Source organism: Lemur catta, chromosome 7, assembly GCF_020740605.2.
Source record: "Lemur catta isolate mLemCat1 chromosome 7, mLemCat1.pri, whole genome shotgun sequence".
Taxonomy (NCBI): domain Eukaryota; kingdom Metazoa; phylum Chordata; class Mammalia; order Primates; family Lemuridae; genus Lemur; species Lemur catta.
In genome coordinates this window covers 73,652,716-73,674,213 of record NC_059134.1, presented here as the reverse complement: position 1 = coordinate 73,674,213, position 21,498 = coordinate 73,652,716, and the positions used below count along the sequence as shown (strand labels likewise).

The window sequence follows — 21,498 nt, the reverse complement described above, 5'->3', positions numbered from 1 at the left end:
TGGATAAGCACATCTCTCCCTGTAGCAAGGCAGCTGCGGGAGCTCTGGAGGGAACCTGGGCACAAGACACTAGAAGCCAAGCGGCCAAGCACCCAGGCAAACCAGCCGGCCTGTGCAGAAAGGGCGGCCAAGGGCAGCGTGGGCCGGGAGTGGCAGGGCTCCCAGCAGCAGCTGGAGCCTCCAGCGGGAAGGGCAGGCTGAGAGGCAGCCCAAACACAGGCCAGGGGCCTCCCAAGTGGGAACCACGCTGAAGTTGGGTGCCTACAGGATACTCAAATTACCTTCTATCAGTGCACCGGGATCTGCAGTCATAACAGCTGTCTGAGGCTTCACAGACAAAAGAATGGGGTCCCCGATTTTTTTTCCACTCTCTGATTTGTTTAAACGCTTCCACTTTCACAAGAATGGTGGACAGATAAGCTGGAGCCGTAATTCAAATGAGGCTAGGGCAAAGCAGAATTCCCAGACTCTGCACAGTCAATAGTATAACATTTTTACATTTTAAAAGCCTGTCATTTTCATCATACAAGCAACAGGTAGCAATGTTCACGACCGTCTTGCTCGTGTGCAGATGCTGAGTTTACAGTGGTCCTCGACAGCCACCGGCCACTCTGCTTCCAAACCCCTTTGTCCTCCAGATCAGAACCTGGAGCAGAAGGAGGCGTGTGCAATTTGTGTTCATTAGGAGGCACCGGTTCAAATCTTTTCAGAAGAAACAACTTTAGTGACTCTTCTATTACCCCCAGGCTGGTGGGACCAGTGGGCACCCGGCTTTCCAAGGACACCCCTTTTTTCCAGAAACCCAGTTCTGCTCTGTCTATAATTGGGCCACAGAGATTCTTATGGGAACTTGGACACCCTGAATCTTACAACTGGAAGGCCATTTAAAGGTCATCCCTTTCTGCTTCTCACCTCAGGCAGGAATCTCTCCTGTGAGATGTGGGACACACAGTTTTCCAGATTCTGCCTCAATACTCCCAGGAACAGGGAGTGACAGGCAGGGCTCATGTCATTGCAAAACAGCCTCCAGTTTCGATGGGTCTAGTTGTCCCTGTGCTGATTGATGGTTGCCTTGGTGTCTAGGTAATGAAGAAGGTGAGCCTGACTCCAAGTTCGGTTCTGTGCGACCTACTTTTCTTATAAATATTTTCCACGCCAAGCATATCTACTTTCTACAAACACCTCTGTTATGTTTTGGGTTTTGAACCCTGTGGCTTCCTTGTCACCCTTCCCTAAACAAACCTCTACCTGATTCCGAACCCCTTAAAACCCAGCTCCAAGAACAAAACAGAGCCTTGATATTGTCTAGAAGATACTCTGTTGCCTCCCACATAATAATTCTATTAATCCAGTTGAAGTTTAGGCTTTGTAGAGCTCTCTAAAACCTAGAAAAAAATTCTTGGGTGTCAGAGCCAGTAGGCGGCAGCAGCTAAAGACAAGAGGCTTGGATCTCAGTCGCTGAGCCCTCAAGCTTCCTGAAACTGGCTGCGCCCTTTAGTAGCTGCATGACCTTGACAAGTGACTTCTCTCTTCCTCAGTTTCCACATCTGTAAAATGGGGATAGTAACATGTTATAGGCCTTCTAGGATTTCTATAAGAATTCAACGAGATAAAACCTGCAAAGTGCCTGCCACGTGACAGGTGCTCAGTAAACACTGGCTACATTGCAATCACAGGAGCACTAGCAGTCCTACCACTACCACCCTCTCTCTCTCTCTTCATTCCACACATACTACTAAGCACACACAGCAGGCCTGGTATAAAAAGACACAATCCCTCTGTTCAAGGATATCCTGGCTTGGGGACAGACACTTACACAAACAGATAAGCCAAAAGGAACTGAGAGGGCCATCTGGGAGGTGTCACCAGGTGTTGGGAACCCAGAGGGGGGAGGCCTGGTGTCTGCCAAGGAAGGCTTCCCGGCTTCAGCAGACTCGTGAAGGACTGCGGCAGGTGCGTGGGAATTGAGCAGGGAGGGATTTACAGACAGAGGGAGCACAGAGGTTTAAGAATGTGGTTTCTATATCAAGGAAATGTCTATGGTCCAGAGTAGCAGGAACAGGATCAGGGTGGAGGAGGGGAGAGGGCAGGACGGAGATGGCAAGACTGGAAGAAAGGAGGCTAGGCAAGTCAATCATTCGTTAGCTCCCCACGTGCAAAAGGAATGCCTAGGATGAGCCGGGCACCGTGCTAGGCACTGGGGACACACAGTGAGCAAGGCAAGGTCTGCACCTCCATAAAGCAGACACTCCAACGTGGGGCCGTACGGGGAGGGCCTGCAATGCCATGCTGGACAGAGCAAGGGGTAGGATGTGGCAGACTGTATTTTCCCAGGATAACCACGGCAACATCTCCCATCACACATGCAAGGGGACCTTGCCAGGCTCCCACTGAGAGGTGGCATCTATGCTCCTTCCTCTTAAATCTGGAGGGCTTGCGACTGCTTTGACCAATACGGTATGGGAGAAGTGACAGTCTCTGACTTCCAAGGTTAGATCCTAAAAGGTGACATAGCTTCTGCTTTGCTTACTGTAACCCTTGCCTTGGAGCCCTGAGCCCCACATAAGAAGTCTGCCAATCTTGAGGCCTCGGTGTTGTGAGGGAGCCAAGCCACATGGAGAGGCCAAGGCCGCCCTAACTTCCAAAGCACCCTAGGGGTGAGGCGTGTGAGTGGACGAGCTTGGGAACGACTCCACCCCTTAGCTGTGCAGTGAGCTCCAGCCTCGGAGTTTTCCAAGCAGAGGCTCCAGACACGTGCCATCTCTGCTGTATTTTGTCCCAATTCCTGGTGCGGAGACCCCACGAACAAAACAAAATGGTAGTTTCAAGTAGCTAAATTGTGGAGTCATTTGTTGCACAGAAATAATGACTAAAACACAGAGTTTACCCAGCAGGCAATGTGGAGCCACTTCCTTAGCATAAGAACACAACATCATCGTGATGTGTGCTCTGGTCTAGAGAGATTTCTCTCCCCAGCGTGTAGAATGGTCTGTTGCAGGGGCGCTGAGGTCAGAGGCAAGGAAGGCAGTGAAGGAGAGATGGGATGTCAGCATCAGGGTGGAAACATGAGCAGAGAGAATGGAGAAAAACATAGTAAGAGACAGTCAAGAGACAGAATCCATCAAACTTAGTGACTGGCATTCCAGGAACAAGGGGATGGAAGAGCGTGAAGATTCTCTCTGGGTTCCAGGAGTGGGGGGAAAAAAATGGATAGTGGAAACACAGGAAGAGAAAGAGGTTTGGGAGGAAGAAGAGAAGTGACATTTTAGACGTGTTTACACAGCTTTCATGCAAGCCCCAAAGTGAGTGGTGGAGCACACGCCCTGCAGTCGGGCTGTCCGAGTTTGAGTCCTGGATTCCTAACTCACCTCCAAGTCCCAGTGTCCCCATCAGGACAATGGGAAGAATGATTCCTCTGTCAAGACTACAGTGAGGATGGAAAGAGGTATATAAAGTATATATGAAGTATATATACTTTATATAAATGTATATAAAGTAACGCACACGGTGCCCAGCATTTAAAAATGCTGAATAAACAGTAGCTGCTCTTATTAATATTACTACGATGATCATTATTATGAACTATTATGTATACCTGGTCAGAGGCTACTGTGGGTTCTTTGTACCCAGAGGGCCAGGCTGCAGAGCATTAAATGAAAGCTGTTCCCAAGGAACCTCACACACATAGCTGTGAATGGATCAGTCAACTGTGAAGTCAGCGTCAACTCCTAAAATAGCTCTGCCAGCTTGCAAAGGAGTGAGAAAATCCAGTCTGTGAGCTGTCCTCAATCTCTGTCTCCCTCCCTCGCTCTCAACTCAATGGCTGAGCGGTTTTAATTAACAGCTCCCACGGAGTGAGGCAAAAGTCACTTGATTGATAAAGCTCTAACTTGCTGTGCCTGATTCTGAGGTCTTGGGGTGGCGCTGAGCTTGTAATTGTGGGTTTTGTTTGGGTTTGCAGTGGGTGAGGGGTTTAAGGAGTGGAATTTCCTCTGAGAAATTCAGGTACCACGTCTACAAAGGCTAGAAGTCGCAGGTGACTGAAATGCCCACTTTCGTGAGATTTAACGACAGGATCCTTACTGCGGTGGGGCACGCCGGTAAATCACCGTGCAAACTTGGCTCTGGGTCTGCGCTTTCCTGCCTCGGACCACCTCATCAGTTTTCATTCCCAGCACACACAGAACCAGTCCCCTCCCATTCACTTTCTGCACAAGCACACGGGGAATGTTGACACAAGTGTTTCTAATGCTACAGTAAAGACCTGTGACATTTAATTGAAATTAAACACATAATAATGCTTTCGAGGCAAAGAAAGGTATCTGCCTTTGCCCCTGCCCCAGCCTCCACAGACCTGGCACAAGCATTCTTCAACTATTTTTAACTTCCGATGCAACTCAGTCCTTTGAGCCTTACCCCCTGGACACCCCCTTCAGGTCCTTTTATTACTCCTTAAAATGGCACAGGGGGTATCCAGGGCTTCCAACGTGCTGAGGGTGCCCCCATTTCCCCTGTGGTCTTGCCTGCCGTGTTTTCAGAGCATGCAGTCTGGCGCTAGTGAGAGGCCGTATATACTGTAGAGTGCTTGGGAGCCCAGGCTTTGAATTCATCCTGGTTGGACGCTTGGTTTTACCAGGTTCTGTCTGTGTGGCCTGGCCAAGGAACCTCCCCTCTCTGGGCTTTGGTCCTCTCAACTGTAAAAAGGGGATGAAAAACAGCCTCTATTGCAAAGAAGTGATGTCGAGAGTGAGACGATGCGTGTAAAGAGCTCAACATGGTGCCTAGCACGTCATAAAGCCTCCAAGCAGCTGGCTGCTATGAATCACAGTGCCGCACCGCGGGGCAGGCAGAAAGGCGTGTGCTAGCAGGCGCTGCTCGTCCACTCCGCTGCGGCCTTCCGCCTTCTCTGCAGAGCCAACACCACATTTGTACTGCCCCACGACTCTGACAGCTTGAGCTGACTTCACCCTTTAAACTTCACTGCTCAAGTATGTGAGACTTCCAGTTTCAACACAGATGACTGGACCACGACAGGCACAAATCGCTGGGAACAAGGACACAGACTCCAGTGATGCAGCAGAGATAACCACAGACCCCGTCTCCCACTTTTCCCAAGACCGAGAAGTAAATGTGGGCTTGATTTATAGGTGGAAGGCTGGGGAGACAAACTTGGGCCTTTCCTTAGACTTGGAATCTCATTTCACTTTTGGGTCTCAAAAACCACCGGCCCTCCAGAGGTGTCCATGCCAGAGCGTCTGTCTCACTCTGCAGTTATTTCAAGATTAAGAGGAAAGGTCAAAACCTCCATTTCTCAGGGAGATTTCTTATCAGGACCCTGGGGACAGAGGAAGGGACGCAATGATCCTTCTAAGGCATGCATAGAGTCTTGATTTGTGGCCACATCCCAAGGCAGGACACATTAGCTTTGAGCCCTCGCAGATGTTTATCCAAGCCGACGCACTGCTTTGACTCTGAGCTGCAGGTAGCTGCCTCCTGCCTCAGATGACTTTGCCCACTGATCGTACCGCAAGGCTGGCTTACCGACGGGGATGGCGAATTGTATAGGTCAACTTGGCTAGGCCATAGTACCCAGATAATTGGCCAAACAATAGATGTGGCTGTGAAGGTATTTTTTAAGATGAGATTAACATTTAAACCAGTAGACACCAAGTAAAGCAGATTACACTCCCTGATGTGGGTGGGCCTCATCCAACCAGCTGAAGGCTTCAAGAGAAAAAGACTGACGTCCCCTGAGCAAGAGGCATTCTGTCTCCAGACTGCCTTTGGATTTGAGCTGCAACACCAGCTCTTCCCTGGGTCTCCAGCCTGTTGGTTTGCCCTGCAGAGTTTAGACTTGCCAGTTTCCACAAGGACATGACCAATTCTTTAAAATCAATCACTCTCTCTCTCCCCACCCCCACCGCCTATTGGTTCTGTCTCTCTGGAGCACCTTGACAAATTCACAGACCAACTCTGATCCAGCCAGGAGCTATTTGGTCATTGTGCTCAAGAATAAGAAACAGCATGACATCAACATAGTAAATAAATGTCCTAAGAAGGATAAAAGACTAAAACAACAAATAGATGCAGTAATTCCAAGAACGCTCAAGGAAACCACCACTCTCTAGGATGTCCCCAAAGTTGCCATACACAGGGAAAATGGGACATTGTAGCTAAATGTACCTTTATTTATAACATACTCATTATTAAAATTTTTTCTCTGTATGGAGACTTTTTGGACACCCCGTATATGTGTCAAACAGTTTACAAATACTATCTCCTTACTCCTCCTCACATGCCTAAAATGTAGGTTACCTTTTAACACATGTGAAACAGTGGCTGAGAAAAGTGAGTGATTTCCCCACCATCGCACTGGCAAGCAAGTCAGCCCTCTGCCTCCAAGTCCAAAGTTTTGTCCATTGCACGACTGCCTCCAGAACAGAGTGATGAGAGGTTCAGGGGGCCCACAAAACTTACGTTCCTTATCTCGTTCTGAGCACAGGCCCACACGGCCTTCTTTTTTGAGTCTTTCAACATGGGCTCACTGTCTCAGGGCCAAAATACTCCCAACCTCATCCAAATGTTTCTTTTCATATTCACCTCAGCTCGAACTTGGTATTCTCCAACCTTCCCGTCATAAATCTGTTGAGTCACTCGTAGCTGCTGGCCCTCGAAAAGCAACTGGGAAGGGTATTTGCAACCTGCGTGAGCTGTGTGCTTAAGATGAAAATAAATATGGGCTGAGTTTTCTACACATGAGCTACGTAAAAGCGTAACAGGAAAAACAGGGGAGCTTAGGATGGTCTGTTACACCTCAGGTCTCTCTCCTCAAGGTCCATTTGCAAAGCACTGAGTGGAGAAGGGAGGTGGCTACAGACCACTGCCCTCCAGCAAAGAGGGGGGCCCTGCGGATACGGGACAGCACCCGACTCTAGCAAAGCAACGAGGGCACCAGGGGCACAGTGACATTCCAGCACACGAAGGGAAAGGAACCGAAGGGTAGGCCAACTATTGCATCTCCTCTGTGGGCTTAAAACAACTAAGTAGCAATTACTCTCTTGGTTTTTCATTTTCTTTATTAGTAAAATGAACATAATATTGTATAAAGCCAGAGTTTGGGAGTTATGTAAGACACCCAACACAAAACGGGTGCAGTGTGCATCAGCCCCCACTCCCGGTCAGCCACCCAGGGCCACAGAGTTGGAACATGCTCTTCCTGCACGTGTAAGTACCCTTCAGCACGTGTGGGCTCATGGGCCCCAGGCTTACCCTGGTGAGGACCTTAAATGGGCACAGTTGGCACAAAAAGTGAAGGGCATCAAACAGTCTGGCCTTGAGAACAAATCCCTGACGACTCTCGCTGCCCATCACAGCCCGGGGCACAGCCATGGGCCTGGGGCGGAGGAGGCGCTGGTGACTCCACTGAGACCTGGCATCTCTGCCGTGCTGCCTGGTGGACTCGGGTGGAATTTCCCCTGGTTGAACACCTGGGCCCGTCTGAGTCACGCGCGATTGCTGACTGTGCTTTGCTGGCGTTGCTCGCGGGGAAGAGCTCCGGGAAGGGCAGGAGGTCTGCTCCAACGAGACGGCAGACAGTCCAGGCAGTGGCGGAAGGAAGGAGGGCCCTGCCGGGCGTGATCAGTCACAGCGGGCTTCCTTCTCCCCGCGCGGTGGCTGTCGGCAGGAGTGTGTGCTATTCATATTTTCCATGTGAGCATCAGTCACGGTCTTATCACAAACCTCTTTCGTTCTAGAAGTCTCACTAGCCTCGTAGCTTCTTACCACTCAGGGTTTGGGAATGATACGTGGGGGAGAGAATGAAATATGTTGAGTACTGTTACCCTGCACCAGGCACGGACCTAGGTTATATCTCGGGGTCTTGGCAACACCACGGTGGTCATTAGGACGGCTGGAAGGGCCCGCAATGCCCCAGGCACTGGCCCAGCACCTTGCCCGTGTCTCCTCGTGCAACTGTCGCTGCCCCTCCAGGCATCACTCTTCTCTTTTGCAGGTGGAGACAGTCGGCTTCCCAGAGGGACAGGGGGAGAACACGCAGGGCTCCCACAGGACCTGCCGTAGTTTCAAATCTGCCTTGGAGCCCCTGCATTCTATTCCGCCTCTCCATGCTGACGTTTATCACACCCGCCTTGTGCCAGAATTAAGTGTTAACACAAAGCGTGGTCTCTCTCCTCTCTGGGCCCTGAGCTTCTCCAGGGCAAGAAATGGAAAATTGTGGGACTGAGGTTTTCCTAAGGTCCCCAGAATCATATTCTACAGGCTACCACTTACTCTGCTTAGACGTGCAGCCAGCCCTGGTCTGGGGGTGGCCTGGAAACCTGAGACAATCTGGCGGCATCGGGTGGGTGCTGACACACAAGAGGCGAAGCTGGGAAAGGATGGAGGGTGCTGAGGACAAATGTCAACTATTGCCCAGCCAGCTGCAACCCCGGCTGGAACCTGGGAGCTGTCCTTATCTTCTCTGGCTCCTTCCTGCCCCTCGTCAAACTGGCCTCCACGCTGGGCTGAGTTTAATGTAAAATGTGTCTTTAACCCCCCTGGCCTTGGTCTTCCCCAGAGCTGGGCCACTGCTCCCGGACTCTGTAATAGCTTCCGACCTGCCCACCTCCCGCCCCCCATCTTGAATCTCCAACCCACCCCAGGCACCACCTGCATAACAACACGCCCCCTGCCTGTACATCCTCGTGCTATTGCTCTGCTGGGGCTCAGCTCACATGTCCTGGAGATGCTGCAGCTGCTGCCGCCGGTGACAGACATTATGACAGTGAGCACCTGCTGAGTGCTTAGCGCCTGCAGGCCAGGCCCTGGGCTGAGAGTGCACCCACACGATCTCACGGAAGCCTCACAGCAGCCCTATGAGATGGGGACAGTGACAGTAAATAGCTTGCTCAAGGACACACAGCAGAGAGAGGTGGAACCAGCCCCAGACTCCATCCAGGTCAGACTCCAGAGCCCATGCTCTTCCCACCGACCTCTGCCTTAAGGGAGGGGTCATTAAGTCCTATTAGTCGTCCCAACAGAAGTCATCGCTTCCTCACTGGCCTGCTATCCCACCACTCTCACACTGACGCAGCACCCCGCCCATGTTCTTCCCTCCGTTGGGATCTTGGCGACCTCATCTTGCTCATTTTCCTTGGCTCCTCAGTCTCCAGCATACGACAAACTCAGCAAACACGTTTTCAATGGGATTTTACTGCCTTTTACCTGGAGCCTCCCCAGAAGGTAGGCCAAGGAAGGGTTTCCAGTGTCCAATCCCGGGACAGCCTGTGCTTTGCAAAGTTGGGGGACCAGGAGGATGTTGCTAAGGCGGGAGGGCAGGCATAGAGCAGCCCCTTCGGGGACCTCTCTAGAAGGGCCTGAGACTCCCTTCTCCCAAAGCACCCACTTTTGTTTCCCTCTCCTTTTCCTTCCCCACAGGATGCAGTAGGGAGGAAGGAAGGGACTCAGACCTCAAAGCAAGCTGGGACATTCCCAAGACGTCAGGGCCTAAGCCCAGTTTCCTGAGAAGACACCGGCTTGTTTTCTGTCTTCCCCATAAATTACTGGGCCAACATTTGCTATGAGACACGCAGGGCAGTCTGGGCTGCCCGTGTCAAAGTCGGACCACACTCCATTTCTCCACGGGCTGTTCTCGGGTAATTCTTTTTTTAATCCTGGTCTCTACCTGCTAAATCTATCAGAGTGGGCTTGGGACTGTTGGAGAATTTCTCTCCTCTTCCGGCGGGCTGGCAGCTCAATTGTCCCTTCTCCTCCCATCAGTCTGCCTACCCAGCTGCCGATAAGATTCCCCACACTCAGTAAATCAAGTGGGTCCACCGTGGATGGGAGAGGAGGTGTACGGCTGACATCTCCCAGCCATCCGGGATGACTGATATTGGTAGCTGAGCCATCAATCAGCCAAACCACCCATGTCAGATGACGTCACAGCCACGCAGGGAAAGCTGTCACTTGTTCTGCAACACTTGGGAAAATTAATCTTGCCCTCCGCATGACTCTGCACTTGCTTGTTCTACCCAGAGAGCTGCTTAGGGAAACAGGGGCCACTGTATTTGCCCGGGATATGAAACACCAAGGAAAATATCAGAGAGGGAAAAGTATGGTTTCTGTGAATTCGTACACCATTAAGAGCCGTCAGCGAGCAAACACCAAGGGAAGCAGCGAGGAATGGAAAGACCCTTTGACTGGATCTGGGCCAGCGCCATCACAAACCTGTCGGGCTACCCTGGCCTGCACCTTCATCTTGGAGCCTCTTTGAATCTTTTAAGTCTGTATGTATTAAGAGGAGGGTGGTGCCTTAGAGGCAAGTGACTTGCTGTGATATAAATGTGCATTTGGTCTCTGCCCCTGTTCCTGGCACAGAGCTCCTAAATCCTTGGAATTTCCTGAGTGACAGGGGCGAGAAGTGCATCTTTTGTTATTCATAACAAGCCCCTTTCAACATACCTGCACATACACTACTCAGGTGACTCTTAGAGGATGGGGGCAAGCTGCCAGGGAACCGACCATGCAATTAGAGGGTTGGAACTTCTAGCCCACCCTCCAATTTCTAGGAAAGCGGAGAGGGTGCTGGAGAGTGACTCAGTTGCCGATGGCCAGTGATTTCATCAATCACGCCTACATAATGCAACCTCCATAAAAATCCTAACCCAGGGGCTCAGACAGCTTCCAGGTTGGTGAACACATGGAGGGGCCGGGAGGGTGGCACCCATGGAGAGGGGATGGAAGCTTCGCACCGCCCCCCATACCTGGCCCTGCGTACTTCTTCATCTGGCTGTTCATTTGTGTCCTTTATAATATGCCTTCTAATAAGCCGGTCAGAGTAAGTAAAGTGTTTCCTTGAGTTCTGTGAGCCACTATAGCAAATTATGGAACCTGAGGTGGGGGTCACGGGAGTCTCTGTTTTGTAGCCAAGTTGGATAGAAGTGTGGGTAACCTGGGGGCCTAGTCCTTGTAAATGGCATCTGAAGTGGGGTTGGAGGGCGATCTGGCGGGACTGAGCCTTTGACCAGTGGGGTCTATGCTAATTCTATGCAGAGAGTGTCAGAATTGAATTGAATTGTAGGACACCAGCTGGTGTACGAGAATTGGTTGGTGTGGGGAAAAACCCCACACATACGTGTCAGAGTATTGTGAACAGAGAGTTTTCATCCACTTGCTCAAGGCCTTACAGATGGGTCTGTCTGCAGAGCTGAGTCGTTGCCGTTCCATGACGGCTCAATCTTCCTAATCCCACCCAGACCCACCCACTGGCTGGCTGGCAACCTGAACTTCCCCAGCCTTCCAAGAACCCCACAGGCAAAGATCATTTCAGCGGGATCAGCCTGGAGAAAAAAGAAACCTATCCTTTTCAAATCTGAGAGATGCCACACCCTGCCGGGACATGCCAGGAATCGGTGCCTTTCAGGACGGCCTCTCCTAAAACCATTTATCTTGGCCACAGGGTGTATTTTGGCCGTAAGGAGTACTCCGGCGTTCTCTCCTATCAGTTTGCCAGGAACAACAGCCTATCAAGGTCACCCCAGGTCTGGCTTGGAAAGACGAAAAGGAAGATTCATCAGACAAGAAAGAATCTTTCATGCTATCAAGGTATCCTTTGACTTAGGGTGCTGCCTGCTACGTTCCATGCTGATTTGGTGAGACACTCCTTGCACGTCTGTCCCCTAATGTTCAACAGAGGAAGGAATATGGAATGGGGTCCCCGCCATCCTCCACCAGCCCATAGGGCAAAACGGCCCCTAGTGCCCTGGGCTGCCTCTTTTTCCTGCACTGCCACTGTCAAGTTCACTGGGATGGAGTAGTGCAAAGGTCTGGGACAAACAGAGAGTACAAGACAGGGTCAAGAACAAGGAAGACACATAGCTGGGTCCTCGAGCTCAACGGGGCTTCAGTCTTAGGTCACATATTCATTTAGAGGGACGTGACTGGTCTGCCATATTTAAGGTGAGGTGCAGCAGTCATTCAGCAAATATTTATTGACTATTACTATGGAACAGGCACTGTGCCAGCCAATGAAGATACAGGAACATTTAAGACAGATGTAACCATAACCTTTAGAGCTTACAGCAAGTGTAGGTTTTGTACCCTTCTCCTTTTATAAATAAATAAATATATTTATACATACATATAAATATACATATACATCACACATATATACATAGGTATACATTTACACTTACATAAATATATACATACACACATGTACACACACACACACACACACACACACACACACAAGTGCTGATGTAGTCCTACCAGTGGTATTACAGATACACCAGATATCAAGGGAGCTCAGAGAAAAGAGTTACTACAACTGCTTGGCTGGAATCAGAGAAGGCAGAGAAGAGGTGACCTGGCAGGCAATGAAGAGAAAGGCATAGGACATCACACATGCAAATGATGCACGGAAGCCTAAAACATCCTGTTATGGACGGAATGCATGCTCTCTGCAAAGTCATGTGTTGAATCCTAATTCCCAATGTGATGGTATTGGGGGGGGGGACTTTGGGAGGGAATTAGGTTTAGATGAGGTCTCCAGGGTAGAGCCCCTGTGATGGGATTATGCCCCTTATAAGATGAGGAGGACATACCAGAGCTTCCTCTTTCTGTAGGTGAGAACATAGCAAGAAGGTGGCTGTCTGCAAACCAGCAAGAGAGACCTCACCAGAATCCATCCAGACTGGCACGCTGATCTCAAACTTCCCAGCCTACAGAACTGTGAGAAACAAATGCCTGCTGTTCAAACCACCCAGTCTATTATATTTTATTATAGCAGGCTCAGCTGACTCACACACATCCTGCCATATTTATGGCGCTACAAGTGCAGTTAGTTCTCTGTATCCATGGGTTCTGCATCTATAGATTCAACCAACTTCAAATAAAAAATATTTAAAAAATCTAAAAATACAACAATAAATAAATAATACAAAGAAAAATACAGTAAAACAACTATTTACATGGCCTTTACATTGTATTAGGTATTATAAGTTATCCAGAGATGATTTTAAGCATATGGGAAGACGTGTGTAGGTAATATGCAAATACTATGCCATTTTATAGAGGGGACTTGAGCATCTGCAGATTTGGGTATCTGCTGGGATCCTGGAACCAATCCCCCAGGGATACTGAGGGAGGAATTTAATTCAGCAGGGACGGGTTTCCTCAGCTTCCGAGGAGCTGAGTCTTTCAGCAGGCATCTGTGCCCACATCTGTTGGTGGAGTAGTCCCTGCCACCAAACAGGGAAGACTGCAGCCCTCTTAAGGTCACCAGATATAACACGCCCATAGTCCCAGCTACCTGGGAGGCTGAGGCAGGAGGATCTGTCAAGCCCAGGATTTCGAGGTTACAGTGAGCTATGCCACTATACTCCAGCCTGGGCGAGACAGCGAAACCCTGTCTCTTAAAAAAAAAAAAAAAAAAAAAAAAAGGCCACTAGGTGAGACCAGGCTGCTCACACCCTGCTTTCTCTCCCGTGCCAGACTGTGGGTTGGGCCACATTGGAAAGCTAACTTCCTCACCCCTGAATTCCACCAACTGGGAGTCTTAAACCAACACAATGACCTTTTACACTTAAAAGCCACTGAGACCACAGCATCGCATCCTACATCGGCCACTAGGTGGACACCACAGGCTATGCTACGCTGGCTTTGTCCGAATGTTATATAAATAGAGCCATCGAGTTTCACAGCTGGTGGTGGCAAGTTACACAAGCCCAAGGTCCTGCCAGGGTAGGCACCAAGAATAGATCATTCTCAAAATATTAAATACCTACTATGTCGTAATCTCTGGGTTTAGAAAAATAATGGGCAATGTCTGTCTTCTACAAGCTCCAAGAGAAAGATACACACACACAAAGTGTGCATGACATTTCTCACATATCCCAGACTCTTTACTGGGTGCTTTTCAAGCCCTATCTCTAATTTTCAAAAGTTAAGAACTTGTTTTAGTTCACTTGGCAGAAGCAGGATTCAATCTCAAGTCTGTCTGCCTGGTGAGACCATACTCTTCCCTCCACACCACCCAGTCCCTCTCAGACACTTCACAGGCAAAGCGAAAGGCTTATACACTAGGCTAGGTGTGAACCAAGGGTACCAGAAGCACATGAGACAGCGCTAACTCCGACCAGGGAAGTCCTGGAGGACATCACAGGGGAGGTGTTTTTTTCAGGATCAGTCAGATGGGCTCGAGGGGAAAGGAATTGCAGGGAGAAGGCAGCATATCCCCACAGAGCTTTGCAAATGTAGGAACCAGACTTTGGTGACAGCAGGTAGCCCAGAGCAATGGGAAGTTTGGGGTACGTGACAGGGATATGCCAGGGCTAAGTCAGAGAAGGCAGATGAGGCAAAGACCATTAAGAGCCTCCACATCCAGTTAAGGGGTTCAGATCTGTTCCACAGGCACTAGGAAGCCATCAAAGGTTCTGAGAGGGAGAAACTTCTGATGTTAAATTTAAATGGCCACTTTTTTTCCATGAAGGGATCTATATTAATACTTTGGAACATTATACAACTCAGTGTCTCCTTTGAAAAGAAAAAAAAAATCCTTGCCAACATATGGGAGCGGAGTCTGGTCCGTCCCTTTAACTTTATTCCGTACCACATGGCGCTCTGTATTTTTAGAATACGAGTAGAGGATCAACTTCACAGATCAAAACTTAGAGAAATCTCATCTGTTATTTTCATTTCTTTTCCACTATAGCCAATGCCCAATTTATCGATCTAATAAAAGGAAGTGGTGAGATCAGATGACAACTTGTACTTAGACATACCTAGTATATACCATACATAATATAGGGGTCTGATACACACACATACACAGAGGCACTTGCCATTAATTTCTCAGCTAAACACCATAGTAATAAAGTCATTTTAGCCCCACCTTACAGAGAATTGAAGGAAACACACAGAGGCATGTGCACACACCCAGTAAACAAAAGGAACGAGAGACATCAAAAAATAGCTGCTATACCAAGCTGGGGTACAGTGTCACTTTAAACACAAAGGTTTTAGGCTTTTGGAAACTAGAATTTACTTTCATATCAGATTTTCTAAGTAAATTTGCTGTAAACTTTTACAAGAACTTGCCTCAAAGAGCCTCTGTACTGATTGATATATTACTCATACATCAAGACTATGTTTCCACTAGCCAAATAAACATCTGGATGAAAACTTTAATCATTTCACTGTTTCCAAGTGCCTGGATGTTTTAGGTTGATAAGATATCTAGACCCTGGCTGAAATTTTGGTCTTTATCAGATATTTGTCTTTAATCAGATACAATCTCAAAGAGAAATCTAACTGGAGAAAGTTAAAAACCGTATCAACTGTAGTGCTTCAGAGCTTAGGGAAGTTAAGTGACATGCCTAATGTCACAGAGCAAGAGGGAGGCCGGGCAGCGTCTAAGCCCTGGTCTGTCGGATGTCTTAGTCTGTTTCCCTTCCATTACATCAATTGCCTCAACAATGACTTACTTAGCAGATTCTGAAGCATAGAATAAATGACCAGCCTTTCAATATTTACAACTTGTTCATTTACATGAAATAAAAGAAACGAGCAGAAAAGACTTTTCAGTGGTGTGCCCTGAACTCAGCGTGTAAGGCCTCAAAGCAGATATTCACATGCATTCCCACAGGGTGGAGACATACTTAACAAGTGTTCTAGAATGTTAAAACTGGAAGGAGCATTAAGTGCCATCTGGGCTACCTCTCCTCATCTTGAAGGTAAGTTTCTACATTAAAAAGAATAAGGGAAGAAAAACCAGACCAAAGTTCTCCAATTTCAGTAATTGGGTGGTTTGCTTACATTTCTGCATTTTTATCTACACTTGCTCTAAGCGCTATCGCACATGCTAAAATGTAAGCTTCACAAAGCAGGAACTGAAATGTAAACATTTGTGCTTTTTAGCAAGGGGAAAGGCTCTGGTTTGGGTCGTTAAAGAAACCAGGAGTTTCTCACCGTGTTATCTGCAAGTTTCAGGCTAGAAGTGTTTCAATGTCTCCACCTTGTGGACACTATCAACACTACATCAAAATAAATTCACTGACCATCTATTTAGAACTAAGACTGGTCTGAGGATAAAACTCTTTATTACAGGATTTTTTGGTAGTATACTGAAATGGGAATTGGTAATGATAAATTTAAGGCTGTGCTGAATACCCAAAGTCTTCTAAACAATGATAAAAATATTAAATTATGCGCAATTCAGTTTTAGTTAATAGGTGCATAGTATTAACTAAAACTGAATTGCACATAATCTGTTTTTCATGTTTATGGAAAAGCAGAAATACAAAATGATGCTCTAAGTTGATTAGATCATTTAACTTATCAGTCCATTAACTTTCCCAGCCATTCCAGATAGCAGAAATTTATTATCTTATAAGGGTTTTGTGGCTCCTGCTTTCAAAGATTTCACTACCCAAGATGGCTCTAAAAGTGACAGGCTGAAAACCAAAGCACCTCTATGCCTAAGGTTTTAATTAAATAAAAAAAATTTTCTAGTCATCACAGGTTGAACTAAGCAAAATTAAATTAATTTTGAAATAAACTCTAGTCATTGTGACATTTCAATACAGCAATAACATGTTGGCAAGACGGGATAGGATAGCAGGTAAGGAAATGGTCTGGAGCCGTGAGCTCCGGGCTCTGTCCCTCAACAGCCACAGGGCCTCGGGCAAGTTATTGAACCTTCCTGGACTACAGTTTCCTCACATGTAAAATGGGGGTTATTACGTCATCTACTTCAGAGGACTGCTGTGAGGACAGACCAAGATGGTATGGGTAAAGCACCTAGCACAGAGCTTGGCATATGGTTGGAGAGTTGGCTGTTATTTAAATTATCAAAATGCTGACTCACCCGTGGGGTTCTTGATCACTATTTTCATGGAAATGAGTCACACAATCATTATTCCCAATTTTTCTCATCTGTAATTTTGATTGCCAGAACGTTTGAGGTAGAAAAGATTTTGGAGAACTTCTGGGCAAGTCATGTGAACAGATGAAGTCTCAGGCAAGTGAATTAAAGAGATGCACCGTAAGTTTACACAGTAAGCCAAGAGGGGAGCAAATATTAATACATGGCATGTTCCCTCTAAAAGGGCCCCCAAACTTCGTCTCATCGCTTTAACTTTATATGTGAGCAAACCGAGAAGCAGGGAAGTTGGGTTTGTTCCTTCACTTGCTGACATGTGTTCATTAATTCAGCAATATTTATACGTTCCTATTATATATAGTGCACTGGGCATTTGGTGGTGAACAAGCAAGGATGTCCTGGCTTCACGGTGCTCACTACTATGAGCAGGAGAGGCCAGGGAGACAATAAAAGGTAAACACTTATTAATCAAGACAATTTCAAGTAGCGATACGCTTTCAAAGGAGCCTAACACAGCGTGGTGGAGATGCCAAGGGCAGGAGGCAGGACACATATCTACTTCAAATTAAATGGCTGAGGAGAGGAGAGCTGCTCCAAGGAGGTGTCAGCTGAGCTTCAAGAAGGACGGAGCCATGCAAAGGCCTGGGAAACAGAACCCAGGCTGCAAAACAGAGAGCAAAGGCCACGAGGCAGGAAAGAGCTTGGGAGCCTGAGGCCTGGAAAGGACAGGGGCGGCAGGATGAGGTCTGAGGGGCAGGCATGGGCCAGATCCCGCAGGACCAGGTGGGCAATGCTCAGGAGTCCTCAGCGCAGGGTTTGGTCTAAGGGACTGACGCAACATGGCTTGTTTTCAAGTGTCACTCTGGTGCTGGTGGAGCCTCGTGAGTTACTGGCCAGGCCTGGACTGCCCAGGCCTTCTGACTCACAGCCCAGCTACACCACACAGCCTTTCACACAGACAGCGGAAACTGAGGCAGAAAGTTTGACCTCCTCTGGAGAGCTTAAATAAGGCCTTGCAAAATAGAAACCAGGTGCCACGCCTTCTCCCGCTCTGCAAAAAGATAGCAGCCCCGGTACTCACCCGCTGGTAATGTCATCTGTCCGGATGTTCTTGCTCAGAACGTCCCCATCGCTCATGTAGCCGGGGGCGTCCATGCTGATGCCTTCCAGGTCCATGTCATCTCCCGCCTTGTCCGAGACGTCCACGTGGCAGATGCTGCTGCCCCTGGAGGCCAGCTGCCTTCTCAGAGGGGCCGAGTACACGTACCGACCCGACTCGGCGTTGATGAACCTGCTGGCATTGGCGCGAGGCGGGTACCCGTTTCCCATCGAGGGGGCGTCCCCTGCTTGAAGCCGAGGGCTGGACTGGCCCAGCCGCCAGGACAGAGGGGTGGGCCTTCCCGTCAGGCTGAGGATGCTACGGCCACTTATCTCCGTGGTGACGTTGGTGTCAAATGTGGTTTCCAATGTGCTAAAAACACAGAACCAGGCTGGGTTAGACCCTGACGTGCCTAGTATTCTTCGCAGTTTATGTATTTTTTAACTTTTTACAGTTATAAACTACTTCTCATACACACACATACCAAAAAAAAGGATAAAACAACAGGCCCCAACATACCACCTGGGTGTATTTCCTTTGTTGAAAATGAAAAAGGGAAGTTGCACATCTACATAATTCTGAAAAGCCCAGTGGAGACTTTTCCCCCTAAAACATGGTGTAAGATACCCACCACCGATTACTTTAATGAAATGATCTTATCTATTGGAATTTTCTTTCCAATCTGGGAGAAGAAACAGAAAATGCTGAACTGATACAGCTAAGGTGTGAAGGTCCCTGCTTGCCCATTCATTCTAGGATGTTGCATCGTAGCTCCCTTTTTCCGAGGAGAGGATGCACAAGCCCATCAGGAGTTCCCAATATTCCTAATACCTCATTTTATATCCTCAGCTCCCTACTGACTGGGCAGGTGGAGACAGCCCTGATTTTCTAACCCTCTAAGGTCCATTTCCCTCAGACTTTTGCTTCTCCCATATTTCATCTAAAAAGACTGAAAAGACTGGTAAATGCCAAGGCTTGAGTTCCCTCATAAATCAGGTTACGTGGGTTGAAATGTGCCAGGAGATTGAGCTCATCCTTGGGCATCAGAAAGACCCTACTGCAGCCCATTCTCCGGACAGCCCTGCAGGCTCTTTGGCACAGTCGAGACCATCATCTGCCCTTCCTCAGAGCTGCACTGGAGTTTCCTAACCGAGCAGTGAGAGTCCTTCCTGTAGAAGAAGCCACTGAAGCCTTCCTTGCTGTCATCATTATCATCCTACCATGGAACTGCTGTACCGACATTAAGTCAGTGTCAGTGACTCTGGTGGCAAGAGGGATGCTTCACACCTATCAGAGAGTTACAAGATCCAGCATCCGACTCCACGTCATTCAAACATCTAGAGGGTCAGGAGAGCACCGCCCTGAAACCCCAGGTTTATTTCCCTCTGGAAGAGCCAGTTTGGTGCCTTGAACTGTTTTTGTTTCCCTTTGATCCTGGAAGTGGCCTTGCTTTCCTCATATTGGACTCCTAGGTTTTGGGTCCTGGTCCTACTGCAGATAGAACCCATGGTGGTTAACCCTGAGGAAGCCCTGTGGTCTCCTCACTATAGTCGCTTATCAAAGAAACTGAAGTTGGAGGAGCCCAGGAGGCACCCTGGGGGTTCAGCTAGGGTAACAAGGACTTTTCCTTGATTTCTACACAACCTTGTTCTGCCAAAATCATGACGGACATCCCAGGGTTACATCCTCATCAACTTCTTGTTCAACAATGAAAGCAACCTGATACGTGTTCTCAATGTCATCCTAGATCTCATCCAAGTCCATCACAGTTTAAACATGATCATAAGTTTTTTATAAATATTTCCTTATGTGTTTTATGCACGTGCATGACTAACGTTATTACAGAGTGTTGCATATCAGAAGACAGGGTAGGAATTCAACTTCTTCAATCTATCACACAGGTCAAACATAGTTCACCTGCTTGTTTCAACAGTACAAAATAGTTTTAGAAAACGCAAGTAAAGTGAAATTTAAATACAGCTGGTGTACTATATCCTCTATTGAATGAATTTTGCAATCTTCTGCTTTTGGGGGGAATCTGTCTATACTAATTTTTATTCCCTTTTCTGCATGTTGTGTGGTGTTCTTTGTGAATTCCAGCACATTTGGAGAGCAAGGTTATTTGTTCCAGTATTAACCAAATCAACTTTGCCAGTGGTATGAACACAGAAGAAGCAGGGAAAAGCAAGACACCAGCTAGTTCAGTGAAGTAATTCGTGCTGCAGATACCTGTGTGTAACCTGAGTTCCCCGTAAACTAGACATGGTTTCCTCCAAGTTCTGCCGCAGATCAGCGATGTTCTTCACTGTCCGCAGCCGCCGAGCCTCTGGATCTTCCCCTGGAAAGATGGGGGTTAAGGCTGGTTTAATTCTCCGATAGATCATGAGCTTGATGACAATAGCAACCATGTCCGTGACCACAGCCATATTCCATGCTCTGTGCCTGGCTGGCTACGGGTGCTTAAATAAGGATTTGAGAATGAACAGGTGATTGGAGGGATGCTCAAAGGATGTGTCGAGTCCCAGGAGATTCTTCCTTCAGGTCCCTCCTGGAGTAGGAGAAGACTAGCATGTGGGGAGAGCAAAGCACGTAGTCTGAGACACAAATACATTTTCCCACCGTCTCCCATAGTGACACACTCAGGTTAGGTTGAACCACTCCCTGGGAGTCATTTTCTGCCCATGCAAAACTGTGTATGTTTTTTTGTTTTCTCACCTACTGGTAATATCTGCAGCTGTCTATAGGCCCTACTTTATAAACAGAGCTCACAGTGACTAAAAGATCTGCACTTGTTAATCACAGATATTTCTGCAGAGAGAGATCTGCCTTCTTCCTTGTTGGAGGTATTACGTCATCTCAGATTCAAGCTCCTCTACTTACTGGCTGTGTGATTGTGGGCCAGGTGCTGGCCCTCTCCATCCTTCAGACTCCACTTTCCTAAAGTGAGCATGGTAATAGGACTGGCCCCAAGGGGCAGTTGTGGGGATGAAATGGATCTGGCCTGGAGACCCCTTAGCACAGTGCCCACGTCAGCACTCAGCACAAGCCAAGTGTGCGGCAGAGCAGGGAGGCATCAGGAAACAGCTGGGTTCTCTTTGGTGGGGCCACAGCCTTCTATTCTCTGGGCTCAATTTTCCAAAAGACACTTGGCTGAGTGGAGTCCAAGCTGGTGCTAATGTTCCATAAGAATATGCCACACACCTGCCAGGACACCACGTGCCCTCTCAGCACAGGCTTGTCTCAGGTTCTCTGTCTCTCCTGCTTCATTTGGCCTTGTAAGGGGAAGAGGAGAAGGGGGAAAGCTACAATAATGATTAATAGAATCACACATTTTCTCCCTTGGAGTAATTTCAGAGAGGGCTGAGAAGATGGAAGAACCATAATCAAGGTTCTTTAAAAGCCTATGACTATTTTCAAGTGTTGGAGCAACATTTTTTCTTTTTGAGACAGAGTCTCACTTTGTTGCCCGGGCTACAGTGAGTGCCGTGGCATCAGCCTAGCTCACAGCAACCTCAGA

General features: G+C 48.0%; 1 protein-coding gene across 6 annotated transcripts in view; it reads right to left on the bottom strand.

The window, feature by feature from the left end:
• NAV2 (neuron navigator 2) overlaps positions 1 to 21,498 on the bottom strand; it is a 372,791-nt gene that overhangs the window by 131,244 nt on the left and 220,049 nt on the right. For all 6 annotated transcript variants that reach the window (XM_045557674.1, XM_045557675.1, XM_045557676.1 and 3 more), the window contains 2 exons: positions 20,211 to 20,319; positions 17,964 to 18,353 (listed from right to left, as the gene is read on the bottom strand). In XM_045557674.1, coding sequence (XP_045413630.1) covers positions 17,964 to 18,353; positions 20,211 to 20,319 — 499 coding nt within the window. The remainder of the gene's footprint in view (positions 1 to 17,963; positions 18,354 to 20,210; positions 20,320 to 21,498) is intronic.